Source organism: Struthio camelus, chromosome 23 (genome assembly GCF_040807025.1).
Source record: "Struthio camelus isolate bStrCam1 chromosome 23, bStrCam1.hap1, whole genome shotgun sequence".
Taxonomy (NCBI): Eukaryota; Metazoa; Chordata; class Aves; order Struthioniformes; family Struthionidae; genus Struthio; species Struthio camelus.
The window spans coordinates 2,709,630-2,732,262 of record NC_090964.1 but is presented as its reverse complement, the minus strand read 5'-3'; the positions used below and the strand labels follow the sequence as shown (position 1 = coordinate 2,732,262).

The 22,633-nt window shown below is 44.8% G+C and overlaps 2 protein-coding genes across 2 annotated transcripts; one reads left to right on the top strand and one right to left on the bottom strand.

The window, feature by feature from the left end:
* Positions 1-334: 334 nt before the first annotated feature.
* On the bottom strand, positions 335-12,896 carry DNAJC8 (DnaJ heat shock protein family (Hsp40) member C8). The gene is made up of 9 exons (XM_068917596.1): positions 12,727-12,896; positions 11,326-11,427; positions 9,787-9,843; positions 7,958-8,024; positions 7,243-7,337; positions 6,359-6,430; positions 5,087-5,178; positions 4,009-4,084; positions 335-1,128 (listed from the first exon to the last, which is right to left on the bottom strand). The coding sequence occupies exons 1-9, from the start codon at positions 12,793-12,795 to the stop codon at positions 1,006-1,008; spliced, it is 753 nt and encodes a 250-aa protein (XP_068773697.1). The 5' UTR covers positions 12,796-12,896; the 3' UTR covers positions 335-1,005.
* Positions 12,897-13,354: 458 nt separating this feature from the next.
* On the top strand, positions 13,355-14,517 carry ATP5IF1 (ATP synthase inhibitory factor subunit 1). The gene is made up of 3 exons (XM_068917598.1): positions 13,355-13,664; positions 13,755-13,867; positions 14,221-14,517. Exons 1-3 carry the CDS (start codon positions 13,569-13,571, stop codon positions 14,360-14,362), a joined length of 351 nt encoding a protein of 116 aa, XP_068773699.1. The 5' UTR covers positions 13,355-13,568; the 3' UTR covers positions 14,363-14,517.
* Positions 14,518-22,633: the final 8,116 nt, after the last annotated feature.

Here is a 22,633-nt window from a genome sequence, read left to right as displayed (position 1 = left end):
TAAGCTCATCCCATAGCTCTGAGGAGTCTCTCCTTCTCACAGGCAGCCAAGTGCTCCCACTCCTCTCTCACTCCCCAAAGGCACAGGAATGAAGTCAGGATTCAACACAGACTCTGGCATCCGGGCACCCACTCAGGCAGCAGTCAGGGAAGAGATGTCCTCTCCCAGCCTATCTGGAAGGCTGTCACTTGAAATTCAAGTCAGAACAGACTTTTGAAATAATAGCAGACCTTTCCCAGGGAAAAACGTTCACCCTGGGCAGTGATAACATCTCAGCGGCCAGCACTCAACTTACACTCTTGCAATTGTATCTTTAAATAATTCTAAGCAAGAATAACTTGGGTAAAAATTTATTTTACATACAGACCATTGCAACTAACTATTAATCAAGAGAAGTTACTTTTTCTTTACAGAAGTGACTAGCTCATCTGAGATTAACAGAACTCTAAGCCTGAGAGCTGGGATTTTAGTTTGGAAATCAGATCTTGGGGGTGGGAGGTTGGGGTGGTGTCTTCCAAGCACCACTGAGTTCAGTGAGGAGCTGCAGACTGTTTAACTACAGGTCAGCTGCACTGCACAGTGCTGGAAGCAGATTCCCAGAGCCAGTTTGGAGCTTTCCAAAGCTGGACCTGCTGAGAAAGACGACGCCTGGAAAGATACTGATACATTTCAGACATTTTGTTCAGCTCTCAAACTAGAAATAAAAGAGGTGAAACAGCACAATCTCTGTGAAGTACAAAACATCGAGTTACAGGGCAGCAGACAAACAGGACAGCAATAATGACAGACCCTCCTAAGCCAACTGTTCTATGCATAGCGGGTTCCCGGCCAAGGTCATATTATGGCCCTAGTTCAAATGGACAGAGTACAAAAAATACTTTGACCAATAATTAATTGTACTGGAAACAAACAGTCTACTAAAAAGCTATTCTTACTCTAGGTGCCAATGAGTCCTTAAAAGCAGGGAGGGGACTGAGGAGCTGCACTTGGGCAGTGCTGCCAGGATCATTCACGCTGCTCCATTTTTACTTTGGGAGGTCTCAGGAAGGTCCTGTTTTTCTTTTCTTTCTTCCCCTTTGTGTTTGCCTGGAAATTTCTCCAACTGTCCACACGACCATCCCGACTTTCCTGGGGACAACAGAGAGGAAGGCGAGGGTTAACAAGGGCAAAAATTAGAGAACAGGCTGTGTGTACCATTTTCAAGAGATCAATAGCAACTTCCCCCTTACGCAGCATGTAGCACCTTGGCAGCTGGGACGTAGACAGTGTGAAGCACCAGAGCAGCGGAGGTACGACTGAGCTTACAAACACCGATATAAGCAGTATGCCGTTTTCTTGTTTCAGAAGCAACCAGCTTGGGATGTGCAGTCCTGATTATAGTCTACTGAATCCTCTGTTCTACCAAGCAAACCAGAAACCTCATCTCCAATGGATGTTCCCAATCTGTCAGCCCAGAACTTGCCATTTCCTTACTCTGTCTCACATCCTTGTGACACCTCTGATTGTGCTGCAGCTTGAAGGCAGGGAGAAAAGAGAGAGAAGCGAAGTGTACTGCTGTCTTCTCTCATGCTTCTTGCCCCAGACCTCATCACAAAGACACAGGAAGAAAAGGTCACAGGTGCACTCTTTTCTCTTCTCGCTCACCTGTTGGGGGTGTAGCAGAAACCCTTCCTGAAAAAACAGGACTCTGCACAGACCCCACCTATCACTCCTACAAGCTGAAGGTTCAGACAGTAGGATAGAACAAGCCCAGGGACAATTCACTTTGAGGCATGTGATCCGTACACTCAAGGCTCACCTGAATACAGCTGTGCCTGCGTGCTGGTGCTGCACAATGGCTCTGACGAAGATAGCTCTCTACCTCACTCACATCCATCCTTCCCCAGGGCAGGATCACACCTTTACTAGGGATGAGGCTACATGGCAACTTCTGTTCTAACCTTCTTGTTTTGGGGTGAGGTGGGTGAAATTGGGTGTTCCAACCTGCTCCTCCTGTGCTAGACCAAGATATGATTCTTCTCTCAAAGCAGCCTATGAATAGCTCCTAGCAACAGCAGAGCACAACTTGAATGATGTAACATATTCCTATGAGCACTTAGAAATGCTGTAGAACACACGCGAGGGAGGAAACCTACGCTTCTTTGGGGTAGAGAGACAAGAGAACTGAACAGAACTAGAATGCAATATGCAGAGAAAGGACTGGAATCAAAAAAAAAAAAAAACAGGAGCAGGGAACCACAGAAGAACAACACACAGGTGCGGCATGAGGTCCTTGAAGGAAGAGAGTTTTTTTGTTTGTACTTGAGATGGATGCAGAACTACTCTGTCTTAGAATTCTTATTCTCACAAGCAAGAATCAGCACTCATACAGGAGCAGCCAAGAATCCATATGCTATTTTGTCTCTAATCATCCTCTCCCTGCCACAGTCACTAGTAACAATAAGCTTCCTATTCTTATGCATTCAGACAATCCATTTTCAACATCAACACCTAGCTTTGATATGGTCTTCTCACATAGATTAAGCAACCACTGACAAGGCTGGAGAAGACACTTGCAAGTGCAGTGGTTCAGCTGTCTAGAAATGGTTGAGGAAACACAAGTACTTCAATAGCCCAGTAGATTCTCTGTTTGGTCCGTCATTATCTGCTTGTGACATTTGCTCACATTTCCTCAGCTCCTAACCTTCACTGCATTCCTACAGCAATGATATGCAACCTTTCCTGCCAGGCTGCCCACAGAACTTCTGCCAGTAGCAAGGCAAGCAGCAAACTCATTTACTCTCTCCTATTACGTGACAATACCCACAGGGCACGCTCAATACAGCAGCATTACACATGTGCAGTAGATTCAGTGTTTTCCAGAACATCCAACTTCCTGCATCCATGTTATATAGCACGTAAACACACATTAACTCCTCCCAGATGACCCTCCAGCAAAATCCTAGCTGACCACTTTCCACAGGAGGGCAGCTCAGCTCACACACTGCTCTCCCAGATGCTCTCCTTCTTAAAGGCCTCTCAAACATGGACTGGGATCAGACTGTGGGTGAAGTGAGCAACGTAGCAGACTCTTTTCATTAGCAGACTCTTTTCATTAGGTCCTCCACAGTCTCATTAACTTCCTTCCTGGAACCCTCCCGTGTAATTTCCTGTGTTGGGACTGCACCTCTACTGTGTAACGAAGAAAGAGTTGCAGGCCAAATCAATTATCTTGGCAGGCTGTAGGTTTGTTTGACGCTTTTGCTCTAGAACAGCAGTGCAAGCACCACAAGCTATTTCTGATATGCCTGAACTTGAATACGGGGTGGAAGAGGCCAGGGGAATCGACACTCATTCAGGTCTTTGATATTCACCTCAGATATAGATTATGTAAGTGTTAGCAATCAGACTGAAAAGTACCAACTCAGTCCACACCAGTGGCTGAATAGTTGCCCAGATTAAATGTTACTGGTCACCAGTGACGGGGCCTGAGCAATTCAAATTTCTGCCTTGTGATAAGAATAAGCTATTTCTGATATGCCTGAACTTGAATACGGGGTGGAAGAGGCCAGGGGAATCGACACTCATTCAGGTCTTTGATATTCACCTCAGATATAGATTATGTAAGTGTTAGCAATCAGACTGAAAAGTACCAACTCAGTCCACACCAGTGGCTGAATAGTTGCCCAGATTAAATGTTACTGGTCACCAGTGACGGGGCCTGAGCAATTCAAATTTCTGCCTTGTGATAAGAATAAACTGCTAACAAAGTTGAAAAACACTACACCTTAATCTACCAGATCCCCTGTTTCTGGAAAGGTGATATCAAAGCCATCCACGGGCTCTTCTCTACATATAAGGACAAAAATAAGGTTTTTGCGGGATCTCTTTACTATATGTCTACTTACAATTATCTTATAGCACCTGCAACGAAGCAGCTTCTCTTTTATCTAGGGGTATTCCCTACAGCATGGCTGAGGATTACTGAGGCCCTTCCTGTGAGCAGCATCCAGCTAAGCTACTGATTACCTCAAAGTTCTTTTGCCATTCTCGCTCTCGTTTAGCTTTCTCTTGTGCCTCAATTTCCTCTTCTCTCTGCCGTTTCCTGGAAGGCAGATCACAAAGAAGTTATGAACCCACAAGCATCTATATTACAGAAACACGTAATGCTCTCAGAACGTCTCAGAAAGCTCTTTTGATTGCTTGGCAGATTAAAGTGCTTATCAGAAGAGATACATACACACTCTATGTAAAACAACTAAGACAACACAACAAATAGGATTTTATTTCAAATCAAGGTGAGCAGTGAGCAGAGAAGGTGGTGCGGCACCACCAACAGTATGCATGTACTAGACGAGTGAGTCAGCTTCTCTTGCGTAGGATGCCTTTGTAATGCTCTCAGCCTCTGAAGTGACAAGTTTCTAAAATTGTTGAGAGCACGCATTTTGAGAGGTTAATACATTTCTCATGCAAGGTAATACACCTACCATGCAAGGTAAGAATGCGCGATAAATTTTTTCCTTCATTTTCATCCGTAATTAAAAGTAGTGCCCTGCAACCATCTCCTAGATTGCCTTCATTGATCACTAGAGAAAAAGCCCTGCTTTACGAAAGTGCAAAAATACATCTACAGTAAACACTCAGGCAGCATGAGATGAAACACTCGGGCAGCTTGTGATGAAAACACCTAACGATAGTTCCGGATCACACACGCCATGGGGTATTTCTACACTTCATTAAAAATCAATTCTCCGTAGGCTAACGACATGCAAAAACGTCACCCTTTCACTGCTTTGGGTGGCCTCCATATAACTGGTATGCTTATGTACTCTATCAGTGTCTTAAATACAGGAGGTCAGGTTTCCTATAGGCATTTCTCAAACACAGAGAAGTGGTGGAATCTACCTCACTGAAAATAGTCAAGACTCAGTTTGACTATTGACTTAATTACCTAAGCCAAGGCTCTGCTTTCAGCAGAAGGTTGGACCAGGTGATCTCCAGAGGTCCCTTCCAACCTAGACTTTTCTATGATTCTGTGATTTCTAATCTTCTGAGGAAACAGGAGGGGTGAAGAGCCTGAACTGCAGAAATAGAATGCTGCTCATACCTTTCATGCATTTCTTTAGCTTCTCTTTCTTTCCTCTTAATTTCCAGTTCAGCAAAGAGCTTCATGGTCTGTTTGTATACAGCCTGTTTGAACTGTAAAACATAAATCTGGTCTTAAAATAACGTACATTAGCACAGTTAGAGAAGTCTGTTTTATGTAAAAATGTAAGAAGCACAGAAAGAATGTAAAGCGTATGTATGCCCACGTAAACCCATATCCTGCCTTGATAGTAACTAGTAGCAGAGGCATAGGAAATGGTATAAAACACTGCTGAATGAATTCTGGGCCCGACATCAACAACTATTTATTATGCTACTAAAGACTCATTCCATTTGGTATTCGTGATGCTGTGCAAAAACAGAACCGTTTGTTTCAAGTTCTCTTATCCCTCTGTTGAGTCTTGCAATGTCATGATATTTGACACAGTACAAAAGAAAAATATTGTTTAAACAGTGACTATTTGTCCAGTAGATCTTTTTGATGTTGCATCAGTCTAGAACTAGGTTTCTAGTGAGAAATCCGAGTATACTTAAAACAAACTTCATTACTGAATAACAGCAAGAGACCGTCTAAAAATCAATGGAAAATAAGACTGTTCAGGGGTTACAATGATGACATCAAGATAAACAAAAAAAATTCACTTTATAGGAAAAAAGGGTGAAGCCATTAAGACTAACAATACCAGTGTTGGAGAATCACCTAACTTCCTGTTAAGGCCTCTAATACCACTTGATTTTTTCAGACTAGGAACCAGAAAAGAAGAGCTGACTTATACCATGCCTTCTTTAGTAAATGGTTTGTTGCAGAACAGAGGGGGAAAAAAAAAAAAACAAAAAAAAACGCAGCCCAGACAAGTCTTATTACAAAATGGCATTAAGAGCACATATTACACATGCTGGTATATGTTCTATACATGCTTTTGCTGGCAGTAAAAATGCCGCAATTCCAGCATTCAATGTATAGTTACAATAAGAAATTCAATCCAAAAAAGACTGTGATGCACAAGTAATAAAGACTTGCTCCATGAAACGAATTTGAATGCTTTGATCTACACAATCTCATAATGAATTTTTTTTACACTAAACTGCTTTCCAAAATACACAGATATTACCCAACACATGATACTTCCACAGTGACTTTTCAGAATTTGTTTTTCAGCAAGTTAAAGGATTTACAACATTTTAGCAAATCTAATGAAAACTTTTTGATTGGTTTCGATTCCTACGTTCGTTCAGCGCAATATCCAGCCTATTTGAACAGCATGCAACTTACAACTTCAGGATCATCTTCTTCTACAATGGGAGGTTTTCCATCCTTCTTCAATTGCTTCTTTTTTTCTTTCACCTAAATATTAAGAACAAAAGTAAGATATCATAATATCCAAGTATTTCTGCATTCCTAGTTCACTGTGCAAGAGCTGCAGATGATAGCAAGATGTTGATTTGGATCACGTTTTATTTTAGATCAAAACCACCTGGCCCTAGGTCCAGCTAAACACATACGAGATCACTGCATTAAGTACAATTCATTCAACACAATCCCTCTGGTTTGGGTTTGTTTTTCCAAAAAATAAAAAAATAAATACACACACACACACACACACACATATACGTTTATATCCAATATGCACCATCCAAACAAACAGGAAGTTTATTGTGCTTTGCAATATTTCCCAGTCTCCCGCTGTCACCACCTATTTTCTTCCACCAACACACATTTGATCTGCATCATTCATTCATAGATTCAATAGAAATAGTTAGGTTAGATCATATGGTCTAACTCAGTTATTGCAAGTACTGAATTTCACTGAATTATCCTGCACTGAGCTCAATAGTAATCGTGGACAAAGCATGTTTGTTCACGCTCCCATTTCACTTTGCTCAGCTCACCTTTTAATTGCCTAAACATACAGCATGTGTACAAATAAAAGCAAATTACAGAATCACAGAATCGTTTAGGTTGGAAGGGACCTCTGGAGATCATCTAGTCCAACCTCCCTGCTCAAGCAGGGTCACCTAGAGCATATTGCCCAGGATCACATCCAGACGGGTTTTGAATATCTCCAGCGAAGGAGACTCCACCACCCCTCTGGGCAAAATTACAAAGGACTCATGACACACTCACCCCACCTCTGGCTGTTCATATGGAATACTTACAGTATGTTCCACATATTCTTTTCCGGCCTGTATCACATCCAAAGCCCTCTTCTTTTGCTCCTGATCTAGTAGCAACTTGTACGCTTTATCTACAGCTAACAAAAAGCATCAACATGAATACCACTGGCAGTCACGCTCACAGGGCATTGCAAGACTGCTACTTGTCACCACCTGAACTTTGTTTCCTAGGGCTTTTTTTTTTTTTTCTTCATATATTTAAGCAAGCAATACCTTGATTAGTCAGATGAGATCTGGAGTAGAGTAATGGCAGAGACTGTCAGTCACCTTTTGGAGTTAGTAGGGTGAAAGGCTCAGTTCTAATAAGTGTTACAAGCTTCAAGGCATGAGGTAGGTTTAAGTTGCATGACTCCTGGCTATAATACAAAGCATAAGCCTAAAACCAACACGTTATTTCTGTCCTATGGCCTTTGAATAAAATCTAATGCATGGATTTAACAGTTTTTCTTGAACAATCTATAAACATTATGGACCAGTTCATCCCCATGAGACTGAACACTGTCATTACTGCCACCTAGTGAAATTCTGCTGCTGAAACACCACCCCACACATCTCCCTCACCTGAAACAATTCTACAGCAATTCTTCTATCCGTCAGTGGGGCCTCCAGCCCTACTAAAGCATTTAAGCAAGCTACAGAAAAATACTAGACCAACTACTATCACACAGCAATCCATAAGGATGCATGAGAGCATTACCTTCAAAGGCCTTCTGGGCTCTATCCGCATCATCTTGATTTTTGTCCGGATGTACCAGTATTGATAACTGCAAGAGAAACAATCTTGATACCAACACCATTCTAAAAGATGAAGAATATTCCAGAGATTTCTGTGAGAGGAAGGAAATGGTCTCAGATAAAAGGAATCTTAAGAGATCACACTCCTTTGTAAATAGGCAAATAAGCTGACAACGCATTTGCCTCAGCAAAGGCTTACAGAGATTTCTAACTGAAAATCAAGTACAACTGCAGCTATAGACAGGCCCTCTGAGAAAAGCTGCAGCAATACAAACACCTAGGGCTGATATGAACCTCTTGGTCACCCAAGCTGCACGTCCTTGGTCTTAAGTAGAAACAAATCTACAAAGATCAGCTCCCACCAATGTTCACCGTTTACTCAAAAACCTCTGAAGAGGGAAGTTATCAAGCGTCCCTAAGGCTGTTCAGAGGTTACACTACTTAACAAGTGGGTAAATTTCTCCTTAGGCTCCTCTACTGAAAGAGGAGAAAACTCCTTCCTGCACTCTATGTCCAGCTAAGACAGGACATTGATCACTACCATCCTCATGGCAACCTTTAGTGGACTAGAGAGCACATGTTCTCCATCATCCCTCTCCACGGGAAAAGAAACTTCTTTCAGACTTTCCCCATACGGCATTCTTTTTGTAGACCTCTTATTTTTGCTGTTGTTGTCTGGACTCTAGTTTTTCTGTTTCTTTCCTACCCTAAGGCTCAAAACTGGACTGGAAGGGCTGGAATTGAAATTGCATCAGTGCTGAGTAACGCAAAATAATTACTCCACACATGTCAATTTCTAGTTCACAGGAAAAGGTCTGTCTTCCACACTGAACAACAGCACGCTGCCAGTTTTTACTCAGTGATTTGCTATAGCCAGTATCTTTTTCTTCTTTCAGCTGTTCCACCTTCTGTATTTAGGCATTTAATTTCTTCAATACACAGTTTCATGTACTTCATTTCATCTTACTGTCTTCAGAATGTAAGCCATCTGCCTGAAGCTAAGGCAGCCCCAATTTATTGGTTTGCAGAAATGAAAAGTCAGCAAAGGACCAAAAGGTTATCCTACCGCTCCCCAAGTATTTCTACAGCCCATATCCCATAACCAACTCACCAGGAACGTTGATCTGTCAGCACAAGACAGCCAGCACAGTTCCCTATCTAAAGCCAGCTCTCGATGTTTACTGCACTAATTGAGGTAGGAGTCTGCAACCCTCTTTACAGTGCATTTCTTTGCTGGATGCACTGACAAAAACTCATTTTTTTCCTGCAGATTACCCCAGAGTTACTACGTTGAAAAGGCTACGGAACAACGCAGAAGAGTCAGCAAGTAGGGCTGCTGCTGCCGCAGGTAACCCAGCAACCAAAAATGATCACTGAAATTCTTAAAGAAACTTCACAGAAAATATACTTCTGGACTACACTCCATATACTTGAGACAAGTATGTTTTTTCAGATCTTAATTTCTGATAAATGTTCACCTTTTCTTTAGGCTAAAACAGTATATTCAACAAACCGATTCTATATAGGCATATCAATTTGTACTAGCCCAGTCATGCACTTTACAGGCAAAGCAGCACACCATGCATGGATCAGAGACACTTCTGAAGCTCTCATACTGCTGACAGAAAGATTGTTCTATGTATTTCTGCTTTAACAAAAAAAAAAAAAAAAGGCTACTTATCTATCCAAATACAGTTTTGCCATCATTTTGCTTGTTCACAAACACAGCTGCCTAAACTTTACTGAGCTTCTAGTCTCCCTCCAAAGGCTTCCAGTACTAAAGCCAAATACCTGCCGGAACCTTTTCTTTATCTCTTCATCTGTGGCTTCAGGATCCATCTGCAGTACCTAAAAGAGACCACAACAACAGAGCAAGTTTGATGATGGGCTCCATGTCTCAAGTTCCTGGCAGCAAGCCCTGAACGCCTGGTTCATTGGCATACAGATACAAAGTCAAAGAGTTCCCCCCATCAGGGAGTTGCTTCAGGATATGAATTTTCACCTTGTGGCACAGAAACGTTTTAAGAGGACATCGTGTTTGGGACATTCTACTTTCAACAATGATACGTTTCTCTTGACTATGCCAGGGACCTTTCCACACTCCAGGTTTGTACAGATAGCTGCCATCCCTAAATAGCCACCTTTGGTCTAAACCTTCAGCCAGTCTTATAGCAATGCTTATTTTGGCAGAAATGGAAGCAGAGCCAGGGGATGGCTTTCAGACATTGTCAGATCACTAATAACTGAGACTTTAGGGCTGGAAACACACTGCTTTGTAAAAATTTATTCATTTTATCATTTTAAGAGAAGACAGGAGAGTTTTACTGCATGTTTTCCATGAATGAACCCACTGGTCTAGGTACTGCTCCGTAGGGATGCGGCAGAGTTTTGGAACTGTTTTGTGAATCAATCTACTGAACCACAAGCACTGAGAAACAACTGAGCTAACTCAATGCAGATGCATGTATATCTGACACTAAGAATCTATAAACAAACACACACACACATACACCTCACAGAAATGGAACTGTACACTTTTAAATGGCTTTCTTAATAATTTACTCTCCAAATCAAGTACTAAGATTCTACACATAACTGAACATGTCACGGTGAATCTGCTGACTGATCCAAAGAGGCTGACCAGCCTTACATTGGACTATGAAAAGCTGAGCATCTAAGGATACAAAAAGGCAGCTGAAGATGATTATATCAGGAAGGAATATCCATATGAAAAGCCAGCTCCAGTGGAACATCAGATTATGTTTATGTACTGCTCTTTCTTAGCCTTTCAAATTAATTAAGACTTTATACTGATTTATACAGACTTATAACGGAAATTGATTGCAACTGCAATGAAACTAATGATTGCTCTCTGGTGTGTAAAGTTAAGAGTCCCTTTCTCACTCAATGCAGTACACATGTTCAGTAGCACGAACATCCAAAATAAAAGGCACAATCAGAAATGCTGAGCCAAGAGCATTAGGAACAGAACCTGACAGGAACGTCACTTGTAGCTGTTAATGTTTTCATTCAAAAAGTACTAAGCATCTCTCAGGATAGATGCTTAGTCCATCAGGACAGCTAAAGTTTTTCAGTGTTGTTGCATGAAGGAAGCTTGCTGAAAGAATATAGCTTGTGCCACAATAAACAGTAAAAAGAGAGTGAGCACATATACTGCATTCTTCTGCATTTTGTAAGCCTTGATCATAGTAATTTACACGTGGAGAATTTTTTCTTTCTGACATTTGGTCTTTTCCCTGAAATAAATACCCACTAAACCTGGAAGTTGGCATACCAAGTCAGAAGGGAGAATAAAATGCTCAGACTAACCTCAAAGGGGTTCAAGTTGAAATAGGAAGATCCAGGTCGGGTCAGCCTGTCAATTTGGTTTTTTGATGTTAAAACGGAGTCTCGTTTTTCAATTTGTTTTACCTGAAAAAAAACAAAAGAAACTTTCATTCACTGACCATCACAGTGTGCTTAGCTGCTTTCCTGTGTGATTATTTCAACAGTCATCATCATCCTGTCCTACAATTTACAAAACATCTTGCTCATCCCAAGCTTGTAGTTATCTACTCAATAACACTGTCTTGCTCAAGCATTAGCAGGGCACATTTTTCATCCTTCTGTAGAGCATGACAGTGTTTTCAACATTACCTTTTAATTATAAAAGCTTAAAAAACACTTTTGTGTGTCTCTCCTATAGCTCGCTCAACAGCTGCGACTTTTTCCCCCTCACCTCACTCCTACACTTTACCAGAGCTGCCATCATGATTCCTTAGGCACCTATTTCACTATTGGTTTTAACCCAACATTGAGAGCAGGCCCTTAAACACATTAACTCACACTGGTCCAAGTACAAATGTAGATTTCATCCTGAGCAAAGGTTATTTGATCCAGTTCAGTTTACTTTTTGTTCTCTATAGAACTAAGCCAAATCGAACTGTGTATTTAAATTCAACGTTCACCTTTATTCAAAGGAATAAACTCCTGTGGGCAGGCTCACTTAAATAAATCCAAGCGGTGCACAAACTAACTAACAGAGGGTGAAAGAAAGGGAAAGGGACTTGATATAGCTTACCAGGATAGCAGCTTATCCATAAAAAAGCTAAGCCACGTAAAATAACAAAGCGTTTTGCTGAGAGATTTAAAAAAAAAAGAAAAACACACACAATTCCCACCAGATTTACTCTTCTTGAGAGGGCACAGCTCAACATTTGACTCCCTCCACCAACCACAACAGAAGCTTTTTATGAAGGAGAAAGAAACACCAGGCATCAGCAGCAGTAATCTCAAAAAAACTCAGTCACCCCAAGGCCTGAAAACAAACGAGCCTAGCACCTGCCCCTTGCCCACGCTCATTAGTCACTCGCTGCCTGCCCCGCTCACTTCTGTCCCCCTGGGCAGCGCCACGCAGAGTACCGAGGGCCCACTCTCCCCGCCGGGAGCCCCAAGCAGCCCCACGGCCGGCGCGCCGCCACCGCTACGGCTCGGGGGCGGGGGGGGGGGGGGGTGCTGCCCCGCCCGGCTCCCGAGGCCGGCGGGCTCCCCCCACGAAGGCCGGGCCTGGCCCCCGCGCAACGGCGGGACAGGCGCCGCTCCGCCTGCCAGGCCGCGGCGCTGACGGGGGCGGGGGCGGCGGCCGCAGGCGGGCGGCGGGCGAGCACCGGCCGGGGGGGGGCGGGGCGGGCCCGGCCGCCCTCTGCCTCCACCTCGCCCCCCCGCCGGTACCTCGCTGTAGAACGTGAGGAACGCCTCCTCGGCGGCGCCCTCCGCCCCGTGCTCCGCCGGAGCCGCCATCGCCAGCACCACGTGACGCCACGCGCGCCCCCCCCCCCACGTGACCACGACGCTGAGGCAGGGCAGGGCGGGAGGCGCCCTCGGCACGTGACCGCCACGGCGCGCCATGGTAACAAGCCCCGCCCATGGGCCTGCTGCCCGCCCCACGGGCCGGCACCTCGCCCGGGCTCCGCAGAGGGGCCTTAACGGCTGCTGGCGCTCCGCGTGGGCCTGCAGGGAAAGCGGCTTCGCCCGACGGACCTCTCCCCATGCGTGGTCACCCCCCACCCAGGCCCAGCCCTTCCCCCCGGGGAGAAGGGCCCGTAGCTTAATCCCGGCCCGGCGGCCGCCCGCGCTGACGTGCTGCGGCGGGGAAGGCTGCGGCCCCTGTGCGGAGTCCCGCGGGCCGGTCCCGGCGCGAAGGTGCGGCAGGCTGTGGAAGCGGCTCCGAACCGTGGCCGCTGTCTCACCGCCACCGCGAAGGGCGTTTGTTTGGCTGCACCGTTAATTCCCCCGCGCCTGGGGAAAACTCCCACTGGGCCGTGAGATGGGGCAAGTACAGCTCGGGCGGAGGAGCCCCCGCGTCCTGCGGGCCAGACCGGCACGGCAGTGCCCGGAAGGACGGGCAGGAGGCCCGGGGACCCCCTCGGCAGCCGCCGCGGCGCTGCCGGGTGCCCGTCGGAGCTGATTGACGCGGCTCCGCCGGGGCGGGGCGGCGCGGCCCGGCTCCTCCCCGCCTCGCGGGGCTTGCTAGTGCGCGTCCGCGGCGCTCGCGCTCCAAGGGCAGCAGGGCCATGGCGGCGGCGGCGGCCGTGCTGCGCGGCGGCCTGCGCGGGGCCTTCCTCGCGCAGCAGCAGCGCGCTTGGAGCTCGGGCTCGGGCGCCGACCAGGTGCGGAGGAGAGAGGGCGGGCGGGCGGGCGGGAGGCAGTCTCTCCCCTCACCGCCGTCTCTCCCTTCACTGCCGTCTCTCCCCTCACAGCTCGGCGAGCTGGGCAAAGGAGCCGGGAAGGGTGGCGGCGGCGGCGGCGCCATCCGCGAGGCCGGCGGAGCCTTCGGGAAGAAGCAGGCGGCCGAGGAGGAGCGATACTTCAGGTGAGCGCGGGCCCGGCCCGCCCCAGGCCTGTCGCGGCACCCTGCGGGCCGCGGCGGCCCCTGGCCCGGCGGCGGCCCGCCCGCGGCCTAGCCCCAGCGGCCCCCCGGGCACGGCCGGACCCGCGGCTCTCTGCCTCCCGGCACGGGGGGCCTCGCGGCCGCGTCCTCCTCTGTCCTGCGCCTTTACCCTCCGTTTCCTCCCTTGCCTGTGACCGTCTCCTTGAAGAGCCAAATTCTTCCCCCAGCGCCTTTTCCTAAACCCTGCACTAAGGGGTTGCAGCGACCCTGAGGGGTGTGGGTGCTGGCGGGACTGAGAGTCATCAAGCCTTTTGTCATGCCCTGCTTTCCCACAGGGAGAAGGAGAGGGAGCAGCTCGCTGCCTTAAGGAAACACCATGAGGAAGAGATTGATCATCACAAGAAAGAGATAGAGCGCCTGCAGAAAGAAATTGAGCGTCATAAGTATAAGATCAAGAAGCTTAAAGATGATGACTAAGCTGTTGCTGTTGTTGAATGTTGTTTGCCATGTACAGCCAATACTGATCGCAGTGTAAAACAGCATTGAAGACTGTATACTTTGGCCAACATAATCCAGATTCATCCTATTATACTACGGCCTGCAAAAAAGACAAATAAACTATTCGGTCTCTCCTTTCTGTTCAGTAGCTGTTTACTCAAAAAAACTCCACTGTCTAGTATTAAGCTGCATTGTTCTTCCGAAATAAGAGCATATTTTTGCGTCGTTAGAATTTGCGTTAATTATTTTCTTTAGATTTCTTTGAAAAAAATTGACCATTCATACTTAGTGCACTAACTTTTGTTGCAATTGAAGCTGCAAGGAAAGTGGAAAATAGTTAAAAATAGTACCTGTATAAAGATTTGTTCAGAAAAATAAAACTCTTTCTCAAGAATACCGCCACACTTTGTGGTGCAGGGAGAAAAAACGTTTCCTACTGAACTAGGAGAATGTCTATAAAAATAAGGTTCTTTCATTGCAGTTAATGTTTAGTACCATAAACTGTGAAGGAAGAATCCTGTCCTAAGTCGCAGTGATTTCACTTGCAGTGAGGCAGGTTTCTGGAGCAAGACAGCTGAGATCCTGACACTTGCACCAGAACGTTCTTTTTCACAAAGACTTCACTTGCCAAATGATGTTTTTCATCTGTCTCCAGTTCTAGATGTTTGTTATCCAAGTCCCTTTCCAAAGAGGGATGGATTAAGATGAGTTTTATGCTGCAACAGTTGTTGGAGATCTTGATTTAAGAAATCCAACAAAAAACGTATGTCACATTACCTCCTGAAATAGTGTGCCCATAAGGTGCTAAGCCCTGAAAAGAGGGGTGTGTGAAATAAGAATGGACAGGTAAGAAAATAGCCTTTTCATACTCACCTTGGCTGCCTTATCTGTCAATATGGTTGAAGAGACTTGATGTTTCTACCGTTTATAAGAAAGCGTTGCGTCCTCTGTTACAATTGGTTACACTGTGAAGTCCTGCAGTGAAGCTTGCTTGTGGAATTATGTGGCTGGAACTGATCTTTCTGAAACAGCAGGAAGCAAATCAGAGGCTTTGATATAAAAAGTGCTTTGACAAGGGCATACCTTAGCTGTTTGACAGGATGGAGTCTCAGATTCTCCTGTGTTAAGGTTTCCTTCCTAATGAAAGTATTCTGCTATGTAGTAGATCTCAGTTATTTCTAACCAAAGAGTTATCTGAAAACTGGCACATCTTCAAACAATTGTACCCCTCATCTGCATTTGCGTGCATCTTTTTTTTTCCTTGAAAACTTAGTGTATGGATAAGGGCCAATCTATTGGGTGCAGTTGCTCACTTTCTAGGTGTGAAATGGCTAATGTTTTTTAATTCCCCATTGAAGGAGCTGAGTGGATGATGTCTGTGTGATGTTGTCTTTAACGCCTATGCAATCTTCGGTGGAGTATATTTCGTTCCGGCATCCCAAGTAGGTGAAATTTGTGTTCTTTGAAGAACTGCCAGCCACTGCTGCTGCTTGCCAAGTCCAGTCCCAGACAGTTCTTTTAGGTGTGGTACATATCTCTACACAGGATCAGTTAGTTTATCTGAATTCATTACCCTGTTACCATTGGAATGTTACTATGTCTTGTAAAGGCCCTATAATGCTCTTTCTTCAAAGAAAAGAAAGCGGATTTCCTAGAAGGGAGAACCCAGACTGTGGCATATCTAGAACCCATCTGAAAACTAGCTGTAGCCATGTCTGAGAAGAGACTTGGCCTGTGCTTTGAGCTACCTTTGAAATGAGTGCCAGCAGGGGTAAGTTCTGACTTGCTACGGCTGTGCAGTCTGTGTTTGAAATGGGTAAAAGCCATTCAGCAATGACTGAGAAAGTTGCAGTAGTGGTGGTAGATAAACAAACTAGTTCAGCTGCAGAGCCTTTGCCAGAGCTCTGATAGAGGGGATCTCCTGGGAAGCTCTGTAGAGTGTTGTGGTTTGGAAAACTATCGTCTTATCTTGCCTACAGGAGAGGTGTTACAAACTCTGAAGATTTCTGAGGTTCAGTCGTGCTGTCCAATATCCTTTTCCACAGCAGGGAGCTTTTCTGGCTACTAGTGCTTGCTGAAAGACATGTCTTCCTTTCTTTATTGTGTTTCAACTTTGCATGAGCTTCTGGAGGAGCCTACTGTGCTATGCTGGTGAATTGCGTTTGGGGCCCTTTACTGTGTCTTTGTTCAAAAACCCATCCTGTCCTCTGGGGAGGAATGTCCTATTAGTTCACTGCCTTGAAATCATCCTTAACTTCCATCAGTTCATGGCAACAAAAGTATTCACAACAGTAAGAACGAACAGTTGTAGATCTTTACAAAAAAACAGCTACAAAAATGAAAGCCAACAATCTATTTTCACACTGGAAGTATGCAAATATATTTGGCAGGAGCAACAGAGTCCTGCCCTCCCTTGTACTAGGGATTCAGCACAATTGTGTGATTGGACTGTGGAGAAGTCAAGTCCCTTTCTGCATAGTTGGACTGGCAGATGATTATAAAGCCATGCCTGCAAACCGTGGATGCTGGAGAAACTGAACTGATTTACTGATGCTGCTGTGTAAACAGAGTATCTCCCTCCTGCTTCCACCTCTTCCCTTCTCTTTCACTGTCTCAAGTGTATCAGACCTGTGGGAGTCATTTAGCCTGTTAACGCAACAGCAGCTTGTCTTTTTGTTGTTTTGAGCTCAATTACCTTTTCTCCACGTTAGCAAGTTGAGTGGCTCATGGAATCCAACAAATGCCAAAATCAGTGCTGAGCAGGTGCCAGAAGTATTGAGCAAGAAGGTATGCATGGGAAGAAGCAGTCTTCTGCTGTCTCTTGAAATTACCTTCACTAAATCAGAAAGGACTCCGTTTTTAACCCACTGACCTGATACAGATTCTGCAGCCATCTTCCTACCAATGACTCCTTAATGCTTTGGCTAGCAACAGTTCAGTTCTTACTTGTGATGGGGTTTTTCTACTGTATTCCACTGACCTCGCTTTTTGGAGACTTCCAGGCAGTCCCAACTCTCTGAAACTAATTTGCTTTAGTGTAATGCAGGTGATACTATGGCCTGAACTTGACTAGCTAGCAACTCCTTGTTTCTGCAAGTAGTAAGTCCTCCTAAACCTATTCCTTCCAAAGCGTGATTCTCTGAGCAACTAAGCAGTCACAAGTGCTAGCTGCTGCTGCTCCCTATGCCCCAGTCCTGGTCACAGCATCCCATACCTTCTCTTGTGTTGATTCTGGTGCTCATTAATACCCTTTATGAAGGGAAATCCCTTCTTCAAATGCAGAAATCTCACTCCCTCTCCCCTGAGGTTAGTCAGGTGAATGAGTTTGTGCAGGGTACGACCAGTAGCAAAGGCAGTTCAAAGTAAGAACTTTGAGTGAAACCTCTGCCTTTTGGCAACAGTGAGTGGTTAAAATTGTCTTGTGTAGTTTCACACGGTGTATCTCTTCCCAGAAAATGTTTTTTCTTCTATTGAACTTTATGCTGTTAGTCTCTGTTCAGCAAGTGATTAAATGGTAAACGTATGTTGCTTGTTACTGACTCTTAAGATACAGTAATAATCAGTCACTCTGAGTATAATGGATTTGGGGTGTTTTACTAAGGTTTTCCTCTTAGGTAGAGTGTAATAAGGCAATAGCACCAGCTTGGAGGCTTGTAACATTTTTCTACAGCTCCTTTGATAGTGCTTGTGATGAAAGCTGTAAGAGGCAGGTAGATGTGAAAGTTGTCCAACTTTGAGTTAGACAGGCCTCATACCAGAAGCATTTCAGCAGCTAGAAGGCAGAGATGATTTAAGAGATGTTTGACTTGATGCACATTTTAACAATGGGGTTTGGCATCCTACAGTGCATTGCAACACTATAGGGCTTCTGACAAATTGTGTGAGCATTGGCATGACTAGGAGCAAGCAGTTCATCGGTGGTTCAGTCATTACTTCCAGAGCCAGCAGTGTTAGAGGAAATTGTAACTGACTTAGCTTCAGCTTAGCATAAGCCTGACTCTTGCTTAGCATAAGTGCCTAAAGTAGATGAAGCCTGCAGGCCTTAAGGCCAAACCGTCCATGAACTCAAGAAGCATTGCTGACAATGTAATCAAAAAAAAAAAAAGCTAATGAGGATATGAAACCAATTAATGAGGAGTCAGAACAGGATGCAGAAGACAAATGGGATGCACCCTCAAGAAGATAAGGGACTGTGGGGAAACAAGGACATGGCACCCAGCGTGGCATATAGGCCAGGACCTGTCAGAAGAAGAATGACACCAATCAGAAGGAAAGACGCACCAACCAGGAGGAGAGAGACCACTGACTCAGTAAAAAAAAAGATTGGAGGAGACCTTCACTGGCAGGCAGGGAAATAAGACTTCAAAGGGTATAATTACCCCAGCACGTCTTTGTTTGAGGTCCCTCTCCGGAGGCATCCAGCTCAAGCTGTTACTATGCTGTACTATCATTTAAATAAATAATTTTGCTGCTATACGTGTGAGAGACTCTGCTCCTTGGAAACCTAGGGTTGAACTGTTTCCACAACAGCAGAAAAGGAGATACCAGCTATGGACCGTGGCTGCTTCAGTGCTTGTAGTTTGTTGCAGACTAAAACATCGCCTCCTGTTTGTATTGGCACTGGGGCTGTATGAATCAACTATCTCTAAGATGGTTATAGGTCTCTGCTGCCCTGTTAAGGGGTGATTTCCTGGTAGCAGTGAATAAAAGCACAAGTAGGGGACTAAACATTTATCATTTGATAGGGGAGGATTGCAAGGAGGATATAGAACCAGGCCTGGAGAAATTCCTGTCTTCCAAGTTAGTGGAGTTCAGAACAGGAGTTCTGGAATCCAGTGTGACAGTGGAGGACAGGGGGCAGTTGTCTTTTAGAAACCATTACTCCCTAATTGTCAACTATTTTGAGGCAACTCGGGTGCTGAGCGCCAGCACTTGGAGCTGATATTTGAGATGTGTTAAGACTGTGAAGATGATGCTATGCACAAGCTTCTTCCCAAGATGCTTAATTTGGGCTGCATCCTGCACAATCTGATGGAAATTGCTAAGACTCCTTGGCTGTGGGGCAGGGGCAAAAGCAACGAGAGAGAGAGAGAGAGAGAGAGAGAGTCTGAAACCTTGCCTCTAAATTGATAGGACCTGCTCAATCTGCTTGCATTGACTTGTATTACCATGAAGGAATGAATTCTAGTAAATAAAATTGCCTCCCTTTGATGTATCCAAGGTCTTCAACAAGCTGTTTTAGTGCAAGGTCCGCAGGTTACCCATTCTGGTTTCTTTGGGCTGTTTTGTCACTCTAGCCCTCCCCACTCCAGAACAGACAGGGGAAGGAGGTATGACAGAGCAAATGCTTATATTTAAAATGTATTATTTCCCTAAAATCAAAGACACTGGCTCTGTGCAAGGCAAAATAAACTTATGTGCAGAAATTAACAGGGTAATACTAGCAGCATGGCATCCCTAGGCAGCCATTTTCCTGAGCATTTCCCTGCTTTAAGGAGTGGAACTTGTTGGGGGCTTCCTCATTGATAAATAAGGACTGTAGAATGTCCGTGAGGCAGCAAGTTTTGTTGCCTGTCTTTCCAGATTGATGCAAGCCAGCTCCCTGCAGCAGAGATTAACCACCTTCTTGGTTCTAAGGTGGTCTTTGTTCTGCCTTGCTTTGGCCCAGGAATAGTTCAGGTCTTGCGTGCATCTGTTTGTTTTCAACCACACAGAGCTGTAAATAGCATAATTCCAGGAATTTCTAGCAATATCTCTTTGAAATTACTCTTTGTTCCAGACCATCTAGGACCTCCTTTCAGGCCCAGCTTGCTGGCTGGCACTGAACTCTACTACCTGCAGGCCATAGCTTGTTCCTGTCTAGAGATGTTCAGTGTTTAGATCTTTTTGGTCGAGGCTATTGTATGGAGCACGAGACCAAAAAGCTGAACAGCTGCCCAAGCACATGCAGATGCTAGCGGGGGTAATAGATATACTGGAGTGATGTACCAGAACCCAGTCCAAAAGCCAAGGGACTAGAGATATCTACAGCCAGCATGAAGCTCTAGTACTTCTATACTAGATGGCAATACAACAGCAGATGCTCTCTTCTCATGTCCAGAAGCCTCTAACAGTCAAGCATCCAGAAGACCCCCCCCCCCCAAAAAAAAAAAAAAAAAAGAAACCACCAAGGAAAGAACCTCCATGGGTGAAAATGGAGAGAAGGACCATCTTCAACTGGGGGAAGAGACTGGTATGATTCATCATAGGTTGATAACCACAAACATACCAGCAGTTGTGGCTTCATGTCAGAATTAGGTCAGATCCATTACAGCAGCATGCATCACATCGTAGATGATTTTCATGCTGTTTTTGCTGTTCATGCTGTCAAACCATGTTTAATTACAAATTCTATCCTATGAACACCAATTTATGGCTGAAATTAATAATCTCCTAGCAGGAAAATAGCATGCTAAAGTCTTGTTCTGGCAAAGACATGGCAGGCTTAACACAATATCAATATGAATTCTGATTATGAAATGAGAACTACCCAAAAACCCCTACCCCACCCCAAAGCCCATAGCCTGCTAATGCTCACAACTACCTGCATACAATTAATTACCCTTGGAAAACACCCATGCAGAAATGATGAAAAAGTGCCAAATTAAAAGCCTTAAAGGCATTTCTGACAATGACTACCTTAGAAATCTTCCTGATTCTTCCTGAATCTACCAAGATTTGGTAGTGCTTAGCAACTGAAATTACTTTACTAAAAGTGTACCTACCTCAATATAAATTTTGCTCTAGTCTCATCATGTTCAGTTGTCAGCTAACAGTAGGTATGTTAGTACTCTGTATTTCACTCCTGGATGCGACATCATAAGATATTTTGAAGAGCTTTGCAGAATGTTTATTAAGCACCACTGAAGTGACAGATGTGCATGTAAACATCCCTCAATTTCTCTCAAATTTTGTGCTGGGAGAACTCCTTAAACCTATTATTCTTGACTCCCAAACAGTCGGATCAACTGCTGCAGTGAACTTGTATGGATGAAGCAATGAATAATGTTCCCTTGCATCTTTATGCCACACTAGACCCTACCTTCAACAAAGAAAAGCTGTCACTGTTGCCAAATTTGGAGATAGAATTCATAGAGCCAGTACAGGTTTCACAAGAGAACAAGCATGTCTGCCATGAGACAGGTTCAACAAGATAGACTGCTTACCTCTGATATCTGTATGAGTTCACTTCTGGCTTCTGGCTCAAAAAAAGCTTCTTTCATTTACAGCAGGTAACATGTACAGTTTTTATCTATGTTCCATTTAAGGGCGATGGAAATATGCACACTTAATACATTGCACAGATACATGCAGTCTTCTGAAGAGTGTCACTTTGTCATTAAACTGTTGGAAGAACCTTCTGAAAGCATGAGAGGCTACTGTTTTTCTTTACTTACCAGACTCAAGAGTGATGGTTCACCTGGCCATCTATGTACATAGATGCTCTGGATTCACTTTCACACAATATTCTGGGACTCACCTTGACCTCAAAGCACAAAACAGTTATTCTCATGTCATGCAACTGTAGGCTGAGGAAATGGAAGTCAGCACAACACTTTGTGGCCTAGGAAAAACAACATCACAGCCAAGAAGCTGACTTCCCACAGAACTGTGTATTTAATGCATCAGGTCTACACCCATCAAATAGACTGATCAAGCAGACAGACCAGGTAAGCAGGCAAGTTACATATAATCACAGATGAATTATCTAGAAACCAGCATACCTCACACAGATATCCTTTCAGGGAAGGCTCTGAACCAGGATTCTTGCTGCTACACACCTTTCCCTCTTTACTCCGGACCTGGAAGCCAAATCTACTAACGGCCTCAGATTAACTTACCAGTAATATCAATGCAGGCTGGCTCTCATCTCCAGTAAAGCTTACCAGTCTTTCCTAGCATGGCCAGTGGCTTCACCCGGCAACAAAAAAAAAACCCTACAACTGACATATAGTGCTGTGCTAAACCTCATGCTATCTTAGCTAGCCAGCAGGACTTTACTGGATAGACCTACATGGCCAAGGAAAAACTACTGGAGCAGCAGGATACGGACAGCAAATTCTTCAAGACAGAAAAGCAGCATTTGCACAGAAAGCATAATTTAACAAGAAGCAGCCTCCAGGAGAGGCAATACTAGGGCCCTGGTCCCTCATGCATGAGGCAGGCCTCAATCAGAGCCGTTGGGCTGAGGCAGCAATCCCTCCCGCAGGC

Excerpts from the sequence above, each read along its gene's own strand:
- DNAJC8 (XM_068917596.1), bottom strand. The coding sequence starts at position 12,795 with ATGGCGGCTCCGGCGGAGCACGGGGCGGAGGGCGCCGCCGAGGAGGCG. Across the intron at positions 9,844-11,325 it reads TCAACTTGAACCCCTTTGAG|GTACTGCAGATGGATCCTGA; the intron begins GTTAGTCTGAGC and ends GGTCTCTTTTAG. Across the intron at positions 5,179-6,358 it reads AAGAAGATGATCCTGAAGTT|TTCAAACAGGCTGTATACAA; the intron begins GTAAGTTGCATG and ends TATGTTTTACAG.
- ATP5IF1 (XM_068917598.1), top strand. The coding sequence starts at position 13,569 with ATGGCGGCGGCGGCGGCCGTGCTGCGCGGCGGCCTGCGCGGGGCCTTC. Across the intron at positions 13,665-13,754 it reads CGGGCTCGGGCGCCGACCAG|CTCGGCGAGCTGGGCAAAGG; the intron begins GTGCGGAGGAGA and ends CTCCCCTCACAG. Across the intron at positions 13,868-14,220 it reads GAGGAGGAGCGATACTTCAG|GGAGAAGGAGAGGGAGCAGC; the intron begins GTGAGCGCGGGC and ends GCTTTCCCACAG.